Below are 20712 nucleotides of genomic sequence, written 5' to 3'. Positions count from 1 at the left end.
AAGGAGGCAAGGAGGACCTACAGTACCTTGCTCATGGTAATAGCATTGGCTTTGGCCAGAACAAGTTCAGGCAGGTCTGGGGTCACATGAGTCTTGATCTTATCAGCCTCCCAAGCTTTGTGGTACTCGCGCTGAAATATGAGAGAAGATGGGTGTTAAAATGATGCCAACCAGAAACATAGGATGGAATATTCAAACTACTGGTCAAGTCATTGATTAAAATAACAGATCACCCATGTTCTCAAATGTGAAACATGTCTAAATAAGGTTGTCGCGTCGTACCTGGTTCATGATTTCAGCATTTGCCTTAGCCAAGACCATAGGCATGGATGTCATGTCAGTGGTGTATTTTAATACATCTGGTTTCTGCTTGTAGAGGTGGTCACTCAGAATCTCTGCAGCTTTCTTGGCTTTCAGCACATCCAGAGAGCCTATGGGGACCCATCCAAGACCTGTCATGAACTCCATGTCAGCCTTGTAGACAGCCTGAGGGGTGCAAAGAAAACTTGTTTATACTTTTAGTTACAATATGGAGGATTTTGCCTCTGGGGGTGCTCTTTAGCCAAAAGGGGTCCCCTAAATCATTAGAAAATAATGCCCAAAAATGATCTCATTGCTCAAAAAGGGGCACACCTACCAATAAACAAAAGCACAAGCTTATTTGCTTTTAAGTTTCTAAGCCTAAAACTAAGGATTGTGTGGCTTAATGAGGCAATCGATTGATTGATATGACATCATAGGAGTATGCACTCAAACCATACATTCAACACTTTTCCAAGTATCAGGTTTAACAATTAGCAATTCAACTTCCGTAGTGTATCTTTAACATGACTATAAGCCGTAAAAGAACAAACATGGAAGTGATTCCTGGAAAGGAAATTAGGTGTTTGATGTATTCAGAGGGGACTTACGATTTTGCTTCATTCTATCCAATGGTGGACAGGTAAATGTTAGGATACAACAATAATGGTTCACTAGACATAAAACTAAACTGTCTGTACTTACGTCACTGCGGAGATCGTACACCTTCCTGGCCTGGACCACATCATTGGAGTCTGGCAGACAGGTCCAGTTGTGCAGGTGAGTCCTGTAGTTAAAGTCGTTCACCTGGATCTGGCATTTCTTGGCCAGTTCAATGGTCAGCATGTCCACTGGGAGGTGGAACTTGGTCTTGGACTTGTTGAAGTCCTTCTTGTACAGGGCATCACTAGCAATCTTGGCTGAGTTCAGAGCCAGCATCATCAGGGGGTCATCCTGGACACATCTGGCACCAATGTGGTGGCCAACTTGCTTGCGATAATTTGCATGGTATTTGTACTGAAAGAGATCAATAGAGAATGAATGGGTTTGTGTCCCTACTGTACCTTGCACAAAGACCATTTTGCATGTACATTTGTCAGCATTTCAAAGAGGAAATTCCAACAATGACCTTATAGCCTCAGTTACATCACAAGGCTCAGAATTAGTAACATAGAAAAGTGTTATTGGTATATGTCAAGGAAGATGTTGTAAAAACATTACTTACATCACTGATGATCTCTCTACCCTGCTTGGCAGCTTTGACAGAGATGGCATCCACAGGGAGGTAATAGCCCTGTTTGATGGTGTCCTGATAACCTTGTTTATATTGTTTCTGTGAAAGAACAAGAGAATGCATTTCATAAGAATCCCAACATATTTAAATGGTTGAAAGACCAATGAGATAGAAGCTAGGTACTGCAAATGAAATCAGTTTGAGGATGACGTGAACAGAAGAGTACTCACAATGCTCATGTTGATGCTGTTCTGCTGGGCCAACACAATCTCAGGAGTGTCAGGGTTGATGTGAAGTTTGACCTTGTCATTCTCCCAGGCTGCAACATACGCTTTCTGTGAAGAAGAAGATGGAGAAGTTCATGACATACAGTATTTCTCTGTACTCTGCTGCAGTTCTATGGAACAAGTTGCCAAGCTATTTGAAAACTCTGTCTTCAGTAAACAGCTTTATGGTGGCAGTTAAAAAACGTCTGATAAATAGCATGTTGGTGTAATTTAATAGTAATTGTTGTGAATATTTGTAATTGTTGTTATTAATATTTGTCACTTGTTGTTTTTATTGTAGGCCTACGTGAGTGTGATATGCTTAGTTTTGCCCAGCCCCAGCCATCCTACTGGAGGACAACAATGGAAATAAGCCTTCAGGCTTTGTTGTGTTTTTATCCTCGATCATTTTTAATGTATGTACTGATGTCCCTGGCTGGAGCAGATGACTACTTTTAAATATCAGATCAAATCAATCAACTCACTCTAATAATCAATGTCATGTTTTGCACCTTGAGGCTTCATGTCTCACCTCTACACTGCATTTCTAAAATAGTCATCTAAACCTAATACACTTCCTTCAGTGGCCCAGGTGTATCACTGTCATCCCTCTTATCAACATCTAAAGTGATGATATCTCCAAAGATGTTTTACTACTGCTCTGTTTTCAGTTTTAGTACAATAACTATATACAGTACAGTAAATGTCTATAATGCCAGGCTGAATTCAACAAAGTCTCGGTCATGTATAGTACTGTAACACCTTCAGGAGATTTCCCCCACATTAGTAAATAGGAGAATATGAGAAACAAACAAACAAACAAACTAAACAGGAGACTGTACCTTGTCCATTATCTGGGCATTAGCCTGGGCCAGGGCGTATGACATGCCATCGGTTTTGGCAGTAAACTTGAAGTTGCTGGGGTGCTGGCGGTACTTCTGCTCACTCAGGACCTCACCGGCCTTCTTCACCTTCTCAACATCAATTGAGCCGATGGGCACCCATCCCATGCCTCTCAGCCATTTCAGATCAGCCTTGTAAAGATTCTGGATACACCAGTAAGACAAGGGTTAAAATAGTACATAATAACGGGACATATTAAGGAGTAAAAACATTTTGAAGTGAATTTATACTTACATCACTCTGTAGATCATAGCAATGTCTGGCCTGGACAACATCGGTGGCGTCTGGCAGACAGGTCCAGTTGTGCAGGTGAGTTCTGTAGGCGGCATCGTTGACCTGGATCTGGTTCTTCTTGGCCAGTTCAAAGGCCATCATGTCCACTGGGAGGTTGAACTTGGTCTTAGATTTGTGGAAGTCCTTCTTGTACAGGGCATCACTGGCAATCTTGGCTGAGTTCAGAGCCAGCACGAGCAGAGGGTCATCCTGGACGCATCTGGCACCAATGTGGTGGCCAACTTGTTTGCGGTATTCTGTAAGGTATTTGTACTAAAAGGAGGAAAAAGAATGTCAGTACACAAACAGAGCACACACAATATTCATATACTCACTTGTCTTGTGATAACCAGACAATATTAACTTACATTGCTGATAATTTCCCTTCCTTTCTTAGCTGCGATGATAGAAATGGCATCATTGCGCAGATCATAGCCCTTCTTCTTCGATTCTTCATTTGCTTTTTTGTATTTTGACTGAAAACAGATTTGACATAAAAGACATCATGTGAAAACCAGTGAGTAAATCATGCTAGTGTGAATATGGCTTAAAGACATTGAATGCTTGCCAAAAGTTGTCTTTCTTGTTTACATGTTTCAGAGAAGATATACTGCTGACAAATTAAATACTGATTCTCAAAGCAATGTAGCATACGTTGTTTAGCATGCAAGCCTTACCTCGCTGTAGGTGACTTTGTTCTGTCTTGCCAGAACCACATCCATTGCGTCAGGCATGATGTGGATCTTGGTCTTGTCTTTCTCCCAGGCTTGGGTGTATGTTTGCTGCAGAGATGAGATTAATTAATAACTGTTTTATTGATCTATCTATAAACACAATCATTCAAAAACATTATTGAGGCTGAGATGGGCTTCACAAGATTTCAATAGTAAATGCATAGGATATACCTTGTTGGCAATATCAGCATTGGCTTTAGCCAAGACCAATCCCATGTCTTGAGTTGAGCTGGTGAACTTAAACTTGCTTGGGTGTTGACGATACAGCTTCTCACTCAGGACCTCACCGGCCTTCTTCACCTTCTCAACATCAATTGAGCCGATGGGCACCCATCCCATGCCTCTCAGCCATTTCAGATCAGCCTTGTACATATTCTGGATACACCAAAACAGAAAGTGTCTTAATGGTGTATAGAAATCATCATGGTGAAAGACTATACAGAGAAGTACATTATCAAAACAGAAATGACAACACACACAATGATTCAAGGTAAATTGAGAGTATGATAAATCACTGATGTAGCAGTTTATTTCTTATTGGGTATTCCACAAATGCTCTGTTGTGTTGTGGATATGCAATACATAAGCCAAGCACTAGAACTCTGATATATCTTTGTGAGGAGGCCTATGAAAAGTGATATTTCAGGCAATTTATACTTACATCACTCTGTAGCTCATAGCAATGTCTGGCCTGGACAACATCACTGGCGTCTGGCAGACAGGTCCAGTTGTGCAGGTGAGTTCTGTAGGCAGCATCGTTGACCTGGATCTGGTTCTTCTTAGCAAGTTCAAAGGCCATCATGTCCACTGGGAGGTTAAACTTGGTCTTAGATTTGTGGAAGTCCTTCTTGTACAGGGCATCACTAGCAATCTTGGCAGAGTTCAGAGCCAGCATGAGCAGGGGGTCATCCTGGACACATCTGGCACCAATGTGGTGGCCAACTTGCTTACGATAGCCAGTCTTGTATTTGTACTGAAAGAAAGAAAATTCAGCCAGGATAAGGAAGAGTCCTAAGAATTCATGCACTCACTAACTATGTGATGCAGTAGAACTGCATCATATTATAACTTACATCGCTGATAATCTCTCTTCCTTGCTTGGCTGCGATGATAGAAATGGCATCATTGCGCAGATCATAGCCCTTCTTCTTATCAACTTCATATGCTTGTTTGTAGTGGTTCTGTATGGAAAAATCAACAGAAATTAGTATCTACACTGTTAGCATTCCTTTTGAAAAGCTATACTGTACATATCAGGACGATTGCAATTGATCTATTGTACTGTACTCACCACACTGTAGGTGCTCTTGTTCTGTTGTGCCAAAACCACATCCATTGCATCTGGCATGATGTGGATCTTGGTCTTGTCCTTCTCCCAGGCCTCAATGTAACTTTTCTGCATGAACAAGAAGTTTGGAGAAGGAAACAATTAGGTCAAGATCTAGCCAACAATGTTCATATCTGTCTCCAATGCTTAGTATGGAGACTCATCTAACTGTTCAGCAAATGTTATATAATGAAACTATAATTTGGCAAACCTTTTAGGGCAATTGATCAAAATTACTGTTAAGACAATACCTTGTTGGCAATCTTAGCATTTTCTTTAGCCAACACCATGCCCATGTCATCGGTCTTGCTGGTGAACTTAAAGTTGCTTGGGTGTTGACGATACAGCTTCTCACTCAGGACCTCACCGGCCTTCTTCGCCTTCTCAACATCAATTGAGCCGATGGGCACCCATCCCATGCCTCTCAGCCATTTCAGATCAGCCTTGTAAAGATTCTGGATACACCAGTAAGACAAGGGTTAAAATAGTACATAATAACGGGACATATTAAGGAGTAAAAACATTTTGAAGTGAATTTATACTTACATCACTCTGTAGATCATAGCAATGTCTGGCCTGGACAACATCGGTGGCGTCTGGCAGACAGGTCCAGTTGTGCAGGTGAGTTCTGTAGGCAGCATCGTTGACCTGGATCTGGTTCTTCTTGGCAAGTTCAAAGGCCATCATGTCCACTGGGAGGTTAAACTTGGTCTTAGATTTGTGGAAGTCCTTCTTGTACAGGGCATCACTAGCAATCTTGGCTGAGTTCAGAGCCAGCATTAGCAGAGGGTCATCCTGGACGCATTTGGCACCAATGTGGTGGCCAACTTGTTTGCGGTATTCTGTAAGGTATTTGTACTAAAAGGAGGAAAAAGAATGTCAGTACACAAACAGACCACACACAATATTCATATAGTCACTTGTCTTGTGATAACCAGACAATATTAACTTACATTGCTGATAATGTCCCTTCCTTTCTTAGCTGCGATGATAGAAATGGCATCATTGCGCAGATCATAGCCCTTCTTCTTCGATTCTTCATTTGCTTTTTTGTATTTTGACTGAAAACAGATTTGACATAAAAGACATCATGTGAAAACCAGTGAGTAAATCATGCTAGTGTGAATATGGCTTAAAGACATTGAATGCTTGCCAAAAGTTGTCTTTCTTGTTTACATGTTTCAGAGAAGATATACTGCTGACAAATTAAATACTGATTCTCAAAGCAATGTAGCATACGTTGTTTAGCATGCAAGCCTTACCTCGCTGTAGGTGACTTTGTTCTGTCTTGCCAGAACCACATCCATTGCGTCAGGCATGATGTGGATCTTGGTCTTGTCATTCTCCCAGGCTTGGGTGTATGTTTGCTGCAGAGATGAGATTAATTAATAACTGTTTTATTGATCTAGCTATAAACACAATCATTCAAAAACATTATTGAGGCTGAGATGGGCTTCACAAGATTTCAACAGTAAATGCATAGGATATACCTTGTTGGCAATATCAGCATTGGCTTTAGCCAAGACCAATCCCATGTCTTGAGTTGAGCTAGTGAACTTAAATTTGCTTGGGTGTTGACGATACAGCTTCTCACTCAGGACCTCGCCGGCCTTCTTCGCCTTCTCAACATCAATTGAGCCGATGGGCACCCATCCCATGCCTCTCAGCCATTTCAGATCAGCCTTGTACATATTCTGGATACACCAAAACAGAAAGTGTCTTAATGGTGTATAGAAATCATCATGGTGAAAGACTATACAGAGAAGTACATTATCAAAACAGAAATGACAACACACACAATGATTCAAGGTAAATTGAGAGTATGATAAATCACTGATGTAGCAGTTATTTCTTATTGGGTATTCCACAAATGCTCTGTTGTGTTGTGGATATGCAATACATAAGCCAAGCACTAGAACTCTGATATATCTTTGTGAGGAGGCCTATGAAAAGTGATATTTCAGGCAATTTATACTTACATCACTCTGTAGCTCATAGCAATGTCTGGCCTGGACAACATCACTGGCGTCTGGCAGACAGGTCCAGTTGTGCAGGTGAGTTCTGTAGGCAGCATCGTTGACCTGGATCTGGTTCTTCTTAGCAAGTTCAAAGGCCATCATGTCCACTGGGAGGTTAAACTTGGTCTTAGATTTGTGGAAGTCCTTCTTGTACAGGGCATCGCTGGCAATCTTGGCTGAGTTCAGAGCCAGCATGAGCAGAGGGTCATCCTGGATGCATTTGGCACCAATGTGGTGGCCAACCTGTTTGCGGTATCCTGTATGGTATTTGTACTAAAGGGAGGAAAAATAATTTCAGTACACCAACAGAGCACACTCAATACAAATACAAATTCCATTGCAAGTCTATATAGTTTCTCTGGGAGATGAGACTCAGAGAGAGAGATAACCTGCTAACGTGAATTTCTTTGTAACATCGAATAAAGTACCCTCTCCAAAAGACGTTGACCTTCAGATCGTTTTATTTAATCTCATTGCAAACCTGAAAACGATTGTGTTGCTGCGGAAGAAATTGCACAACTATCTAACAATACTCACTTCTCTTGTTTCATTCAAACACTTGAGTGCACAGTACACATGGTTGAATAATAAGTGATAAACGTACATCGCTTGCAATGGTTGTAGATAATTTGGCTGCCCGGATTGCAATGGCGTCGTTACGGAGATCATACCCCTTCTTCTTGGCCAACTCGTTGGCCAGCTTATACAGTTTCTGAGGAGGAAACACAAAAAACATGTTTTACTGTAAATTACAGAATTATGATAACGCAGGCTCTTGTTCCACAATAATATGTGCAAGTTAGGGCTCCAAGATGGTGTATCAAATGTAGACTAGCTAACTAAGACTCTTCCTATGTGAGGGGAATCAAGACAGGCAATGTCTACACTGTAGGTCTCAGATACTGTGGTAGTGTTATACATCAGATCTCAGCGTGGTGCATGAGACAGACCGCTTATCGCTTATCTTCTACTTCTTCTAGTTCACCAGACTAGAAGACACCTACGGTAAGTATGACTTACTTCGCTGTTGTTGGCTTTGTTCTGCTTAGCCAGAACCACTTCCATGCAGTCAGGCATGACGTGAACCGTGGTCTTGTCCTTCTCCCAGGCTTCTGAGTACATTTGCTGTAAGATGGATACAATTACCATCATAATATAGTATCACATCATACTATATCATCATCTGTTGCCTTATGCAATTGTAAAAACATAGACATTTTACATATGTACGGTAGACATCAGGGGAGGCTGGTGGAGGTAGAAATCGGAACAAAGGCTCATTGTAATCCATTCCATGCAATACAATGAGCCCATCCTCCGATTTCTACCTCCACTAGCCTCCACTGGTAGACATACAGTAGATAGTTTACCCTACCTTGTTCATGATCTGGTTATTGGCAGTGGCAAGTACCAGGTCCATTGAGAACATGTCCTTTTTGAAGTTGAATTTGCTGGGGTGTTGGCGGTACAGTTTCTCACTGCCAATCAGGGAGGCTGTTTTGGCTTTCTCCACATCCAGAGAACCAATGGGAATCCACCCTTGTCCCTTGACATAGCTGTCATAATCACTCTTATACAAGTTCTGCAGAAGAAAAAGATAATACGGATGTTAGTGTACATATCCAAACTTTTCGAACAGATTAGGATGTCCAACAGCTAAGAATAGGGGAGAATTACTGTACATCATGGAGTGGAATTTACTGACACATGGTGTTTATACTCAAGTTTTCTCACAAAAGCTTTTTTGAGAATGGTCAAATTTAAATGGTACACTAACATATCCTTAACCAAACAATATTGTTTGACTCTGCTGCGCTTAATGAATCTAGCCAGATAATGCTGAACTGCTGGGGGTGGAACAAGAGTAAAATCATACTCACATCACTGACGATCTGCTGCATGTTGCGAGCCAGACACAGGTTCATGGCATCGGGCATCACAGTGTAATGGGTCTGGACCTGCTTGTAGCCACAATTGGTCTGCACCTTAGAAGCTTGCTTGGCATGGGCCACACTCATCATGTCTACTGGGGAGTGGTACTTCAGCTTGGACTTGTGGTAGTCCTTATGGTAGTTCTTGTCACTCTGCAACTTGGCCACTTTCATGTAGTGCACCAGCAACGGGTCGTCCTGAATACTGCGGAAGCCAACATGGTGGCCTTTTGCCTTCTCGTAATCCAGCTTGTACTTGTACTGTAAACATAAAATAGAAAAACATTATTATCATCATTATCCTCAGGTGAAAAGCTACAGTAGTATCTTGAAAGATGTCAAGTGTCATTCTCGGGGAGAGTTACTCACGTCACTGGCGATGCGAGTGGAGAGTTTGGCTGCCTGGATGGCGATGGCATCAGTCTTGACGTTGTGACCCTTCTTATACATCGCCTCCAGACCAGATTTGTAGGTTTTCTGGAATGGAACAATTAAGGAACGATTGTTTTTCAAGATCAATGTGATATGAAATTGTTCAAGATGTTTCTATGGAGTATTCCATAAACCCTTTCAATCATGTACCGTAATTACCATAAGTACCGTAATTGTGTTTCAGAGCAGTGCAAATTACAGCATTACTGTACCTCACTCATGGTGATAGCGTTGGCCTTAGCCAGGACAATTTCAGGAGAGTCAGGCATGATGTGGACAGTGAGTTTATCCTTGTTCCATGCTGCAGTGTATGCTTGCTGCAATAAAATGGATACAAAAAGTAGCAAATTAGAACGAATACTACAAAACCCAACATAAATAGAACACTGTAATAAAAAAACACTATTATGATTGATAAGTCATACATTTCACAAATATAAATACACATCTGGTCAGAACGTACCTGGTTCATGATCTGATTGTTGGCAGTGGCCAGAACCAGATCCATTGAGTCCATCAGCTTTTTGAACTCGAATTTGGAGGGGTGCGTACGGTATTTGTGGTCACTCTGGATCTGCCCGCCAACCTTTGCCAGCTCCACTGGCAGTGAGCCAATGGGAACCCATCCCGTTCCTTTCACATAGTTGTTCCAGTCACTCTTGTACTCAACCTGCAGAGAGAAACAAAAGCAAAATATGAAATGAAGTAAATTTCTGCAGTGATGAAGCCAAGGGAAAAACAGAACACCATCGTTGTCATCATCATCATCACTACTCACATCACTGGTGTTGGTATTCATGGTGCGAGCCAGAGCCAGGTTCATTGCATCTGGGAGAAGGGTGTAATGGTTCTGGACCTTCTTGTAGCCAGTGTAGGTTTGTACGGCGGAGGCTTGTTTGGCATGTGAGATACTCATCATGTCAACTGGGGAGTGGTACTTCAGCTTGGACTTGTGGTAGTCCTTATGGTAGTTCTTGTCACTCTGCATCTTGGCCACTTGCATGTAGTGCACCAGCAAGGGGTCGTCTTTAATATTGCGGAAGCCAACATGGTGGCCCCTTGCCTTCTCATGCGCCAGCTTGTACTTGTACTGTATAGGTAAATGTGTGTTAGCAGAGTGTTCTATGTTAGGTAATTTACACAACCTGCACCACTGTATGAACATGCTACAATTAATAGATGATACAAGTTGAATACTGGCTCAGTGAAGCATGTAAGATATGTTATATTGTTGTTCACTTACGTCACTGGCGATGGTGGTGCCAGACTTGGCTGCCTTGACAGAGATGGCATCAGGCTTGAGGTCATACCCCTTCTTGTACATGTCCACCAGACCGGATTTATAGAGTTTCTGAAAAGTTATGTAAATACAGCTTAGAAACAAAGCTATCACAGCTGTTAAAGTTTCTCACATTTGAATAGATCATTTATTTGTATTTTTATATTGATATACTTAAATAGCAGACAAGTATGAAAAGGGCAACAAACATGTCACTGTACATACCATCGGCTTATTGTATGCCTAAGCATGAAAACGTACTAGTGATTTTGGCTAATGTGACTTGATGGTCATACCTGACTCATGTTGATGGCATTAGCCTTCGCCAGAATAATCTCAGGAGAGTCTGGCATGACATGAACAGTGAGCTTGTCCTTATTCCATTTGTCCGTATATGCTTTCTGCAAAGAAAAGGATGCAAAATAATTAAATAATAACATTCAGAGAAACAGAAAAATGCCTATCTATCTTTAGAAGTCAAAAAATGGTTTGCTTTATTAAAAAATATGACATCCTTGCCAGAACCTACCTGGTTCATGATCTGGTTGTTGGCAGTGGCCAGAACCAGATCCATTGAGTCCATCAGCTTTTTGAACTCGAATTTGGAGGGGTGCGTACGGTATTTGTGGTCACTCTGGATCTGCCCGCCAACCTTTGCCAGCTCCACTGGCAGTGAGCCAATGGGAACCCATCCCGTTCCTTTCACATAGTTGTTCCAGTCACTCTTGTACTCAACCTGCAGAGAGAAACAAAAGCAAAATATGAAATGAAGTAAATTTCTGCAGTGATGAAGCCAAGGGAAAAACAGAACACCATCGTTGTCATCATCATCATCGTCATCACATAAACACTACTCACATCACTGGTGTTGGTATTCATGGTGCGAGCCAGAGCCAGGTTCATTGCATCTGGGAGAAGGGTGTAATGGTTCTGGACCTTCTTGTAGCCAGTGTAGGTTTGTACGGCGGAGGCTTGTTTGGCATGTGAGATACTCATCATGTCAACTGGGGAGTGGTACTTCAGCTTGGACTTGTGGTAGTCCTTATGGTAGTTCTTGTCACTCTGCATCTTGGCCACTTGCATGTAGTGCACCAGCAAGGGGTCGTCTTTAATATTGCGGAAGCCAACATGGTGGCCCTTTGCCTTCTCAAAGTCTTTCTTGTACTGATACTGAGAAGCAGATGCAAAGGAAAGTCAGATAATATGATCATATTCAACACAGCAGAAATGTTGTTGACTGCATTTAGAGCCTCTATCCTAGTTGAATGGTTTAAATCTTTTTAACCTATCTTGGGCCCAATTTTATTCTCTATTTATGTGCTCCACCTTGGGGATATCATACGCAGACACGATATACAGTTACATTTCTCAGCAGATGACACTAAACGTAGCCTTGCATGCTTACATTAGTGTCTTACTGATATCAAATGTTGGATGTCTAACAATTTTCTGGAGCTCACTGATGATAAATCAGATGTTTTATTTGGCCCCCCCTCAGCTACAAAGCAGATTCAAGATAACCTGTGAAGCCTGTCATAAACCTTGGTGTTATGTTTGACTCTGACCTTGAGCAACATGTGTCAAGTCCTGTTTTAAAATTAAAGAAATATATCAAAAATTAAGCACTCTTTAACATTGATTTGGAGAATATCTTCCATGCTTTTATTTCCTCATGACTGGATTACTGCAACTCTCTGTATACCTGTCTCAGTCATAGGGCACTTTCCTGTCTGCAGCTAGTGCATAATGCAACATGTAAGCTTTTAACCAAAACTAAAACGAGAGACCATACAGTATTACACCAAAGCTCTGCTGACCGTTCCAAAGTCAAGGCTGAAAACTAAAGGTGACCAGGCATTCGCCATCAGGGCCCCTAGGCTTTGGAACAATCTGCCCAAAGAAATTAGGCTTGTCCAATCTGTGTCTTCTTTTAAATCTCTTTTAAGATATATTTTATAGAATTGCTTTTACCTGATTTAAATAGACAGTATATATATACACCTTGTTAGAGTGGTCAAGTTAATACAATTTGTATTGCTTTATTACCTTTATTGATCTTATGTTTTTCCATATTAAACTTGACCGCCCATTGTTTGATAAATTCCTGCATTTTTGTCTATGAACCCATGTTTTGCTCTTATTTCCCTGTTTTTACTTCGTATTACCCTGTTTGCTTTCTCCTTGTGTGTGAAGCACTTTGTGGCATGCCTGAAAAGTACTACATAAATAAAGTTGTTATTAGTTATTATTATTTATGTTTTCCTGATGATGTGTTGTGTACTTACATTGCTGACAATGTGTCTACCATGCTTCGCAGCAATAATAGGGATGGCATCATTCCTCATGTCGTATCCTTTGGCAATATCTTGCTGCCACTCGTGCTTATAGTGAGACTATAAGAGAACAGAGAAACTAAAGTTAAACATCTATCAGAAAAGAGAAATTAGGCTGTGTATAGTTGTAAAAATGTATATTTCTGCACATGAATTCTTCAACAATTTAGAAAGGGGAAGATTTACAAGTGAATCTTTGTATTGCAGATATTTTTAACATTTCTTTCATTATTAAATCATCATAGACAATGATTAGAGAGAACAGTAAATGATTTTTATTTTCTTCCCATGTTGTGTGTGTCCTCACCTCACTCATGGTCTGAGCATTGTACTTGGCCTGGAGGAACTCAGGGCAATCTGCAGGCAGGTTGTAGGTGTGCATGAACTTCTCACCAGACGCTCTGTATGCAGTCTGGAGAGGAGGACAGAGCCAAAGGTAAACACATTCAATAGAGTATAAATACATACTGTACTGTATTTAAACCTTCATTTTTTCAAGAAAGTCCTTCTGAGGTCGAGAGTTATTTTACAATGTTGCCTGGTGAATTTCTTGTATAGTATGTGAACTTCAAGTAGTAAAGTTAAATAGAGGAATTTCTCACATCATTGAGCTGCTTGGTGTTGCTCATAGCCAGAGCCATGTTCATTTGGTCAGTCAGACTGGTGAACTTGAAGGTGCTGGGGTGCTGGCGGTAATTATGTTCATCCAGGGCTGAACTGGCTTGCTTAGCCAACTCCACAGGAATAGAACCGATGGGGACCCAGCCAGCACCTCTGTAGATGTTGTTGTAGTCCGACTTGTAGTTGTTCTGAAAATATCCAAAAGGAACATCAGAATTGGGATCAGCCTCACTCACAAGAGGTCAAAGTTCACAATGTTCAACATAAGCCATTTATTATGAGCACCAAAAATGTTTACAACAGTTAAAACTTACATCGCTCTGGATCTCCATCATGTTGCGGGCCAGTCCAACCGGCATGGCATCTGGGAGAAGGGTGTAATGGTTCTGGACCTTCTTGTAGCCAGTGTAGGTTTGCACGGCAGAGGCTTGTTTGGCATGTGAGATACTCATCATGTCAACTGGGGAGTGGTACTTCAGCTTGGACTTGTGGTAGTCCTTATGGTAGTTCTTGTCACTCTGCATCTTGGCCACTTGCATGTAGTGCACCAGCAAGGGGTCGTCTTTAATATTGCGGAAGCCAACATGGTGGCCCTTTGCCTTCTCATGCGCCAGCTTGTACTTGTACTTTAGAGGAAATACAATAATGATTTTAAATACCATGAATAATATTTCATGAGACAATTATAATCTATTAGCATAATACAAAATTAAGAAACTTTTTTTTTTTTTGCATACTTACATCACTGGCGATACGGGTGGATAACTTAGCAGCCACAATGGGAATTGCGTCCTCTTTCACATGGTGTCCTTTGAGAATATCTTGACGGTGAGCGTATGTGTAATTATTCTAAAATAGAGATACAAATATAAGTTAGAGACATAGGAACATGACTGTGAATGATTATATAGACCATGTATGGAACATATCATATGTGTACACCAGCAGAGGCTGGTGGAGGCAGAAATTCGGAGGACAGGCTCATTGTAATGCATAGAATGGAATGAGGTTTCATACCATTCCTCATTCCGTTCCATGCATTACAATGAGTCCGTCATCCGATATATGCCTCCACCAGCCTCCCCTGGTGTATACAGTAACAGCATTAGACAATACAGTACTGTATCAACATGTACCAACCTGGCTGATATTGTAAGCGTTGCATTTGGCTTGCAACAGCTCTGGAGCATCTGAGGGGAGATGGTAGGTGTGCACAAATTTTTCTCCACTGGCTTTGTAGTTCTTCTGAACACGCAAAAAACACAGAACAACTCTGTTTATTTCCATTTCATATACTGTATAGAGCATACTCATGAAGCACAACAAGGATGTTTCGATCAACAATGGTATTTTTCGGCCAACTAGAGACACAATGTCCTTTCCAGTAGTCCTGTGTGGCTCAGTTGGTAGAGCATGGTGCAAGCATCACTAAGATTATGGGTTAAAATCCCGCTGGGACCATATACAGTATATGTAAAACGTATACACTCACTGTAAGTATAAATCACTTTGGATTAAAGGTTCTGCTCAACATACAGTATATAATAGCACTCACATTATTCAGGATCCTGGCGTTGGCCTTCGCCAGCTCCATATTCATGGAGTCGGTGGTGCTGGTGAACTTGACGGTGGAAGGGTGCTGCCTGTACTTCTTCTCTTCCAAGGCTGCGGCGGCCATCTTGGCCTTCTCTACATCCAGGGAGCCGATGGGGATCCAGCCAGTTCCCTTCACATAGTTCTCATAATCTGACTTGTAGTTGACCTATCGAAGTGTGGAGAGGAGAGACCATGTGAGAAATGCAAACAGCTTTAGACACTGGGAAACCAGACCTAAAGGCTAGAGTTTGTAACGGTAGGATTGTAACTTACATCACTGGAGTTGGTGTTCATGGAGCGAGCCAGAGTCAGGTTCATGGCGTCAGGGAGGAGGGTGTAGTGATGATGGACCTTCTTGTAGCCAGTGTAGGTTTGCACGGTGGAGGCTTGCTTGGCATGTGCGAGACTCATCATGTCAACTGGGGTGTGGTACTTCAGCTTGGACTTATGGTAGTCCTTCTCATAGTTCTTCTTGCTCTGCATACTGGCCACTCGCATGTAGTTCACCAGCAAGGGATCGTCTTTAATATTGCGGAAGCCAACATGGTGGCCCCTTGCCTTCTCATATGCCCGCTTGTACTTGTACTGTAAAGGTAAATGGGTGTTAGGTCATTTACACAACCTGCACTACTGTATGAACATGCCACAACTGATCAATTATGATAGTTGAATACTGGCTCAGCAAGTAGGACATTTTTTAAGTCACATTGTTATTATCACTTACGTCACTGGCGATGGTGGTACCGGACTTTGCTGCCTGGATGGAGATGGCATCAGGCCTCAGGTCATACCCCTTAGCAATGGTTTCCTCCCAGGCAAGCTTGTAGCAGTTCTAAAATGACATTGTTTTATATTAACATTTGCACAGTATATAAGACACTGATAACAGTACACACATGCATACCCAGAGAGACTCGGTTGTACTTGGGCCAAAGGTGTCTACATGACATCAATGTACCTTGCTGAGGTTGTAGGCATTGCACCTGGCCTGAAGGAACTCAGGGACATCGTGGGGCAGGGAGTACTTCTGATGGATTGCCTCAAGACCTTTCTTGTAGTGCAGCTTTAAAAGAAGAAGGAAGAAATTGAAAACATTAGCACACATACTGTATTAGTCAATGGACAAACAGAGGTGGTATCACCACTGAGACTAAGTGGAATTAAATCATATCTGAATCAGGGGAGGCTGGTGGAGGTAGAAATCGGCCTCCACTGATCTGAATGACCCAGCGAATACTAGCTTGTTCAAACATTGCAGACTCACGTCACTCCTCAGAAGCTGGTTAACCTTGGCCTGCATCATGACGGGGTGGTCATCAATGGCGGTGAAGGGGATGGTGTCTGGGTGCTGTCTATATTTTCTCTGTGGAGAAGTCGGAATGGATTTTTTTTTTTATCTCAAAGCAGATAATACACACATCTATTCATATTGTCAAGGGAGAAAGCGAGTGAATGAGAAATGACTGAGGGATCATGATGCGATACCTCATTGAGAATCTCGCCAGCCTTCTTGGCCTTCTCCACATCCATTGACCCGAAGGGCACCCATGGAGATCCCTTGGTGCAGTTATTGTACTCAGACCTGTATTGATTCTGTGATAAGGAGAAAAAAAAAAGAAAATAAAAAAAAGAAAATAATAATAATCCTTTCGTAATTCCTCTCATCATGAACTGACAGTTGGTCTGTTTTTAAGTGGTGAAATCATGTAACAATCTTCCCAGGCCTTTATTTATTTATTATTATTATTTATTTACCCTTTATTTTACCAGGTTAGTCTCGTTGAGATTAACAATCTCTTTTATAAGAGAAACCTGGCCAAAAAGAACATTTAGATCATAAAACAAAAGCCTTACAGTTTAAAACATACATTTAAATGTACACATTGTGCAGCAATGGATCTGAGGTGAGGTGGTCTAGGTTGGCCTTACGTCGCTGGAGAGGACGTTGTTCTTCTTGGCCAGTTCCAGGGATAAACTGTCGTGGGGCATGAGGTAACGGTTCTGAATGCGTTTGTATCCGGTCATGCTGGCGATCGCCTGGGACTTCTTCGCCAGGGAGAATGCCATCATGTCCAGTGTGGTGTGGTACTTGGTCTTTATTTTCTCATAGTCTTTCGTATACTCGCGCTGTGGAGGTATGTTGGGAGACCAAATGAGCCCTAACCCACTCACAGGTTCACAATCATCTTTCTATTTCAATACTGAAACGTAATGCAAACAATGTACTGTAGAGAAATCACTCACATTACTCTGGATTTTGGCCACATGAACAGAGTGCAGGATCTTGGGGTCGTCGTGGATGCTGAGGGCTCCCACCATGTGTCCCCTGTTCTTCTCATACTCCTTCTTGTATTTGACCTGAGGTCAAAAGAGCAAAAGCATGTTAAGGCCCATAGACACCGAAGGAAACACTTGACATGTATCGATATGAACATTGTATAGCTTTACATTGTGTAACTTCAGCATGTTTGTGCATTTAATATCAGCGCATACTCACATCACTGGCAATGTTTGTGTGTGCACGGGCCGCCAGGATCGAGATGGCATCACCCTTGACTTCAAACTGCTTGGCTTTTGCTTTCTCCCAATCGTACTTGTAACAATTCTGCACAGACAGAACAACATCATTAGGTATGCAAGGACACACAGGTGTAGCCAATTTGGGTCAACAATAACCAAATATGAAGATTCTGAAATTAGAAAATATCTGAATATCAATTATCACATCTGTATCTTGAAAAAACATGCATCATCAACCCAATGCTACTCACATCACTGAGGTTGTAAGCGTTAACTTTGGACTGAATGAAGAATGGGTAGTCTGGGGGCAGGTTACACTTGAACTTATCCAACTCATACTTGGCATGGTAGTTGAGCTGAAAATACACAAACAAAGAGTAAGAATCACATGGAAATGTACAGCAGTATAAATAAGCATATGTACAGCACTTTGAGTTGCAGTTTGACTGTATGCAATGTGCTTTATGAATATAAAGCTATCACTATTACACATTACATTCCCATTGCTCATAGTGCTGCAGTGCCTTCCAGTGGTGAGTCTGGGTACTACACTGAGCATATTCCCTGCCACTAGAGAGCAGTGCTGACTGTGAGGCCTCTCCATTTCAGAGTTGTCTCTCATAACTGTCAGCCCCCCTTCTCATCTCATCTGAGAGGGTTTATTTTTGGCAGACTGAACGCATGTTGCTATTAATACTACAGAGAGATTTCACTGGTTTCCATGGCGTTTGCAGGAAGACAGCTGGGCTGTGTGGATGAATGAGCAATTCTTTTAGGGAATAGCCATCAAGTCTCCATACAAGAGCTCAACAACTAAACCTTACCATTCTAGTTTATGTTATTTGTAACTATGTCGGATATAGATATATCTATCTGTTGTCTGCATCAGGGGAGGCTGGTGGAGGTAGAAATCGGAGGACGGGCTCATTGTAATGCATGGAGCGGAATACCATTCCTTATCCGTTCCATGCATTACAATGAGCCTGTCCTCCGATGTCTGCCTACCAGCAGCATATTCTAAATTAATATGTAATCAACACCCAGGATACTCAGTGCAGCATACTTCAACAAGGTCTCTCATCAAAGTCTGATTCCACTAGTAGGTACAGCAGGAATCCATGTGAAACCTGTACTTACATCACTTAGCTGTTTGGCATTGATGCCAGCTTGTACTTGAACAGGCGAATCCGTCACTTGCGTGAATTTCACTGTGCCCGGATGTTGCCGGTATACTTTCTGCAAAATATAACACATCCCAAAAAAATAAACCTCAATGAGGTATCATATCAACACCAAGAAACGAGGAAAATACCAGCCAGCCAGTTGCATCGATGTAATTTCAATGAAAGCACACTTACGTCTTTACATTGTTGCAGTTTCTTAGTTGCTTCATATTCAGGTGTGACGGTTGAGGGGAAGAAGCATCTTGTTTTCATGTCTTCATAATCACCTTTATAATTTTTCTGAAAGACAAGAACACAGAATGTTAGTTGAGAATATGAACTGATTAAATAATCAGCTTTATAATTTTTCTGAAAGACAAGATTGCTGAATGTTAGTTGAGAACTGATTGAATTGAGAGTAAACTGGCATGTCATGCTCTGTTGTGTGTGAAGAGGAGAAACCCAAAGATAAGTCACAGCAAGGACAACTTACCTCACTCTTAATCTCCTCCATTTTCTGGCAGTGAAGCATATAGAGGTCCTCATAGCTGCCAATATAGTGACCCTTGATCTCATTCTCATACTTATCTTTATAATGCGTCTGTGGGGAAAGAGAGGAGAATGTTGAATATAAATAATAAGTCATTATAAAAGTTTTCCTGTTTTTGTCGTTCCCTTGTCTTTGCACCGGTTTGTTTAGTTTGACAGTTTGGCCAGTTGGCATGTCCTGTTTCCTGGAATTATGTTTGTGTATGTGGAAATGTACAGTATGTCTGTGGAATTGTTAATTTGATGTTTTCTGTTTGTTTGTTTTGTTTGATTCAATCTGAAAAGTTAAATCTTATATATAAATAATAAAAAGAATAAAAAAAGAATAATAAGACCCTTTAGCCATATCATACACTCTTCTCTCTCAAGAGAAGGCCAGGGAAATACTCACATCACTGAACTGTTTAACGACATTGTCCATCTTAAACTTGGGCGTATCACAGTAGTTGATGCTGGACCCCCTTGATTTCTCATAGCTGGCCTTGTACACTTTCTGCAAAGGGAGGGAACAGAAACGAAGCAGAGAAAGTTTAAGAATAAACAAAAAAAGATCTGGGAAGGAGCTTATATGTTTTATATATATATATATATAACACAAGGCTGATATCAGGCTTTCATTTGATGAGACTTTTCAATATGTATAGCTAACTGACAAACTGACTAGTAACTAGACTCATTATAATGCCCCTTGGGGTCACTTTACACCTTCAATGGGTGACACACAGTCAAGTGGATCCTAATTGGTTTCATTAACACCACTAATATGACGATTGCGTTAGAGGAGGTGGGGGGGGGGGGCACTGTCCAACAGTCGAGCTGATGAGTAATAATCAACACTATGAGTTGAATCATGAACACAAGTAGTGAGGCGATGGGGATGAGGGGATGAGGCTGCCAGAGCACTGGATGATGACAAATCGATACTTGAGTTTTCTAGTGCACGGCAGCCTCTCCCGGTGGAGATGGGACTGTTGTTTTGATCCTCTAACCTCTGTCTGTCAGAAGGAGAGATCTGTTGATTCATGGGTAGGGGGAGATGAGGGCAACTGTACCCATTTTTGCAATTAACTCACTTATTACTCAGAGACCACTCATAATTCATACCATCTCAAAGTGAAAATTAACTATGTTTCATCTTATAGCTGCTTGGTTCAGGGGAACGTTGTGTGACAATCCACTCCGACCAATGGCTCAGAGTCTCACTCAGACACCTACATCACTCAAGATGGTGCC

General features: G+C 41.6%; 1 protein-coding gene across 1 annotated transcript in view; it reads right to left on the bottom strand.

Moving 5' to 3' along the window:
* neb (nebulin) overlaps positions 1–20712 on the bottom strand; it is a 68616-nt gene that overhangs the window by 37883 nt on the left and 10021 nt on the right. Inside the window, exons 11-62 of the mRNA XM_083682493.1 lie at positions 20695–20712; positions 19871–19972; positions 19424–19531; positions 19126–19230; positions 18905–19003; positions 18019–18123; positions 17745–17852; positions 17492–17605; positions 17177–17374; positions 16733–16840; positions 16512–16610; positions 16206–16310; positions 15972–16079; positions 15521–15832; positions 15207–15413; positions 14792–14896; positions 14393–14500; positions 13966–14277; positions 13633–13839; positions 13338–13442; positions 12983–13090; positions 11556–11867; positions 11227–11433; positions 10994–11098; positions 10662–10769; positions 10197–10508; positions 9882–10088; positions 9631–9735; positions 9356–9463; positions 8936–9247; positions 8431–8637; positions 8076–8180; positions 7660–7767; positions 7017–7328; positions 6528–6731; positions 6300–6404; positions 5991–6098; positions 5584–5895; positions 5289–5492; positions 5002–5106; positions 4784–4891; positions 4372–4683; positions 3882–4085; positions 3654–3758; positions 3345–3452; positions 2938–3249; positions 2643–2846; positions 1765–1869; positions 1526–1633; positions 1006–1317; positions 283–486; positions 27–131 (exon numbers count right to left, since the gene is read on the bottom strand). The exon at positions 20695–20712 is cut by the window's right edge and continues 99 nt beyond it. Coding sequence (XP_083538619.1) covers positions 27–131; positions 283–486; positions 1006–1317; positions 1526–1633; positions 1765–1869; positions 2643–2846; positions 2938–3249; positions 3345–3452; positions 3654–3758; positions 3882–4085; positions 4372–4683; positions 4784–4891; positions 5002–5106; positions 5289–5492; positions 5584–5895; positions 5991–6098; positions 6300–6404; positions 6528–6731; positions 7017–7328; positions 7660–7767; positions 8076–8180; positions 8431–8637; positions 8936–9247; positions 9356–9463; positions 9631–9735; positions 9882–10088; positions 10197–10508; positions 10662–10769; positions 10994–11098; positions 11227–11433; positions 11556–11867; positions 12983–13090; positions 13338–13442; positions 13633–13839; positions 13966–14277; positions 14393–14500; positions 14792–14896; positions 15207–15413; positions 15521–15832; positions 15972–16079; positions 16206–16310; positions 16512–16610; positions 16733–16840; positions 17177–17374; positions 17492–17605; positions 17745–17852; positions 18019–18123; positions 18905–19003; positions 19126–19230; positions 19424–19531; positions 19871–19972; positions 20695–20712 — 8574 coding nt within the window. The remainder of the gene's footprint in view (positions 1–26; positions 132–282; positions 487–1005; positions 1318–1525; positions 1634–1764; positions 1870–2642; positions 2847–2937; positions 3250–3344; positions 3453–3653; positions 3759–3881; positions 4086–4371; positions 4684–4783; positions 4892–5001; positions 5107–5288; positions 5493–5583; positions 5896–5990; positions 6099–6299; positions 6405–6527; positions 6732–7016; positions 7329–7659; positions 7768–8075; positions 8181–8430; positions 8638–8935; positions 9248–9355; positions 9464–9630; positions 9736–9881; positions 10089–10196; positions 10509–10661; positions 10770–10993; positions 11099–11226; positions 11434–11555; positions 11868–12982; positions 13091–13337; positions 13443–13632; positions 13840–13965; positions 14278–14392; positions 14501–14791; positions 14897–15206; positions 15414–15520; positions 15833–15971; positions 16080–16205; positions 16311–16511; positions 16611–16732; positions 16841–17176; positions 17375–17491; positions 17606–17744; positions 17853–18018; positions 18124–18904; positions 19004–19125; positions 19231–19423; positions 19532–19870; positions 19973–20694) is intronic.

Source organism: Argentina silus (genome assembly GCF_951799395.1).
Source record: "Argentina silus genome assembly, chromosome: 12".
Taxonomy (NCBI): Eukaryota; Metazoa; Chordata; class Actinopteri; order Argentiniformes; family Argentinidae; genus Argentina; species Argentina silus.
Note: the sequence above shows the minus strand (reverse complement) of the source record. Positions and strands in the feature narration are given on the sequence as shown.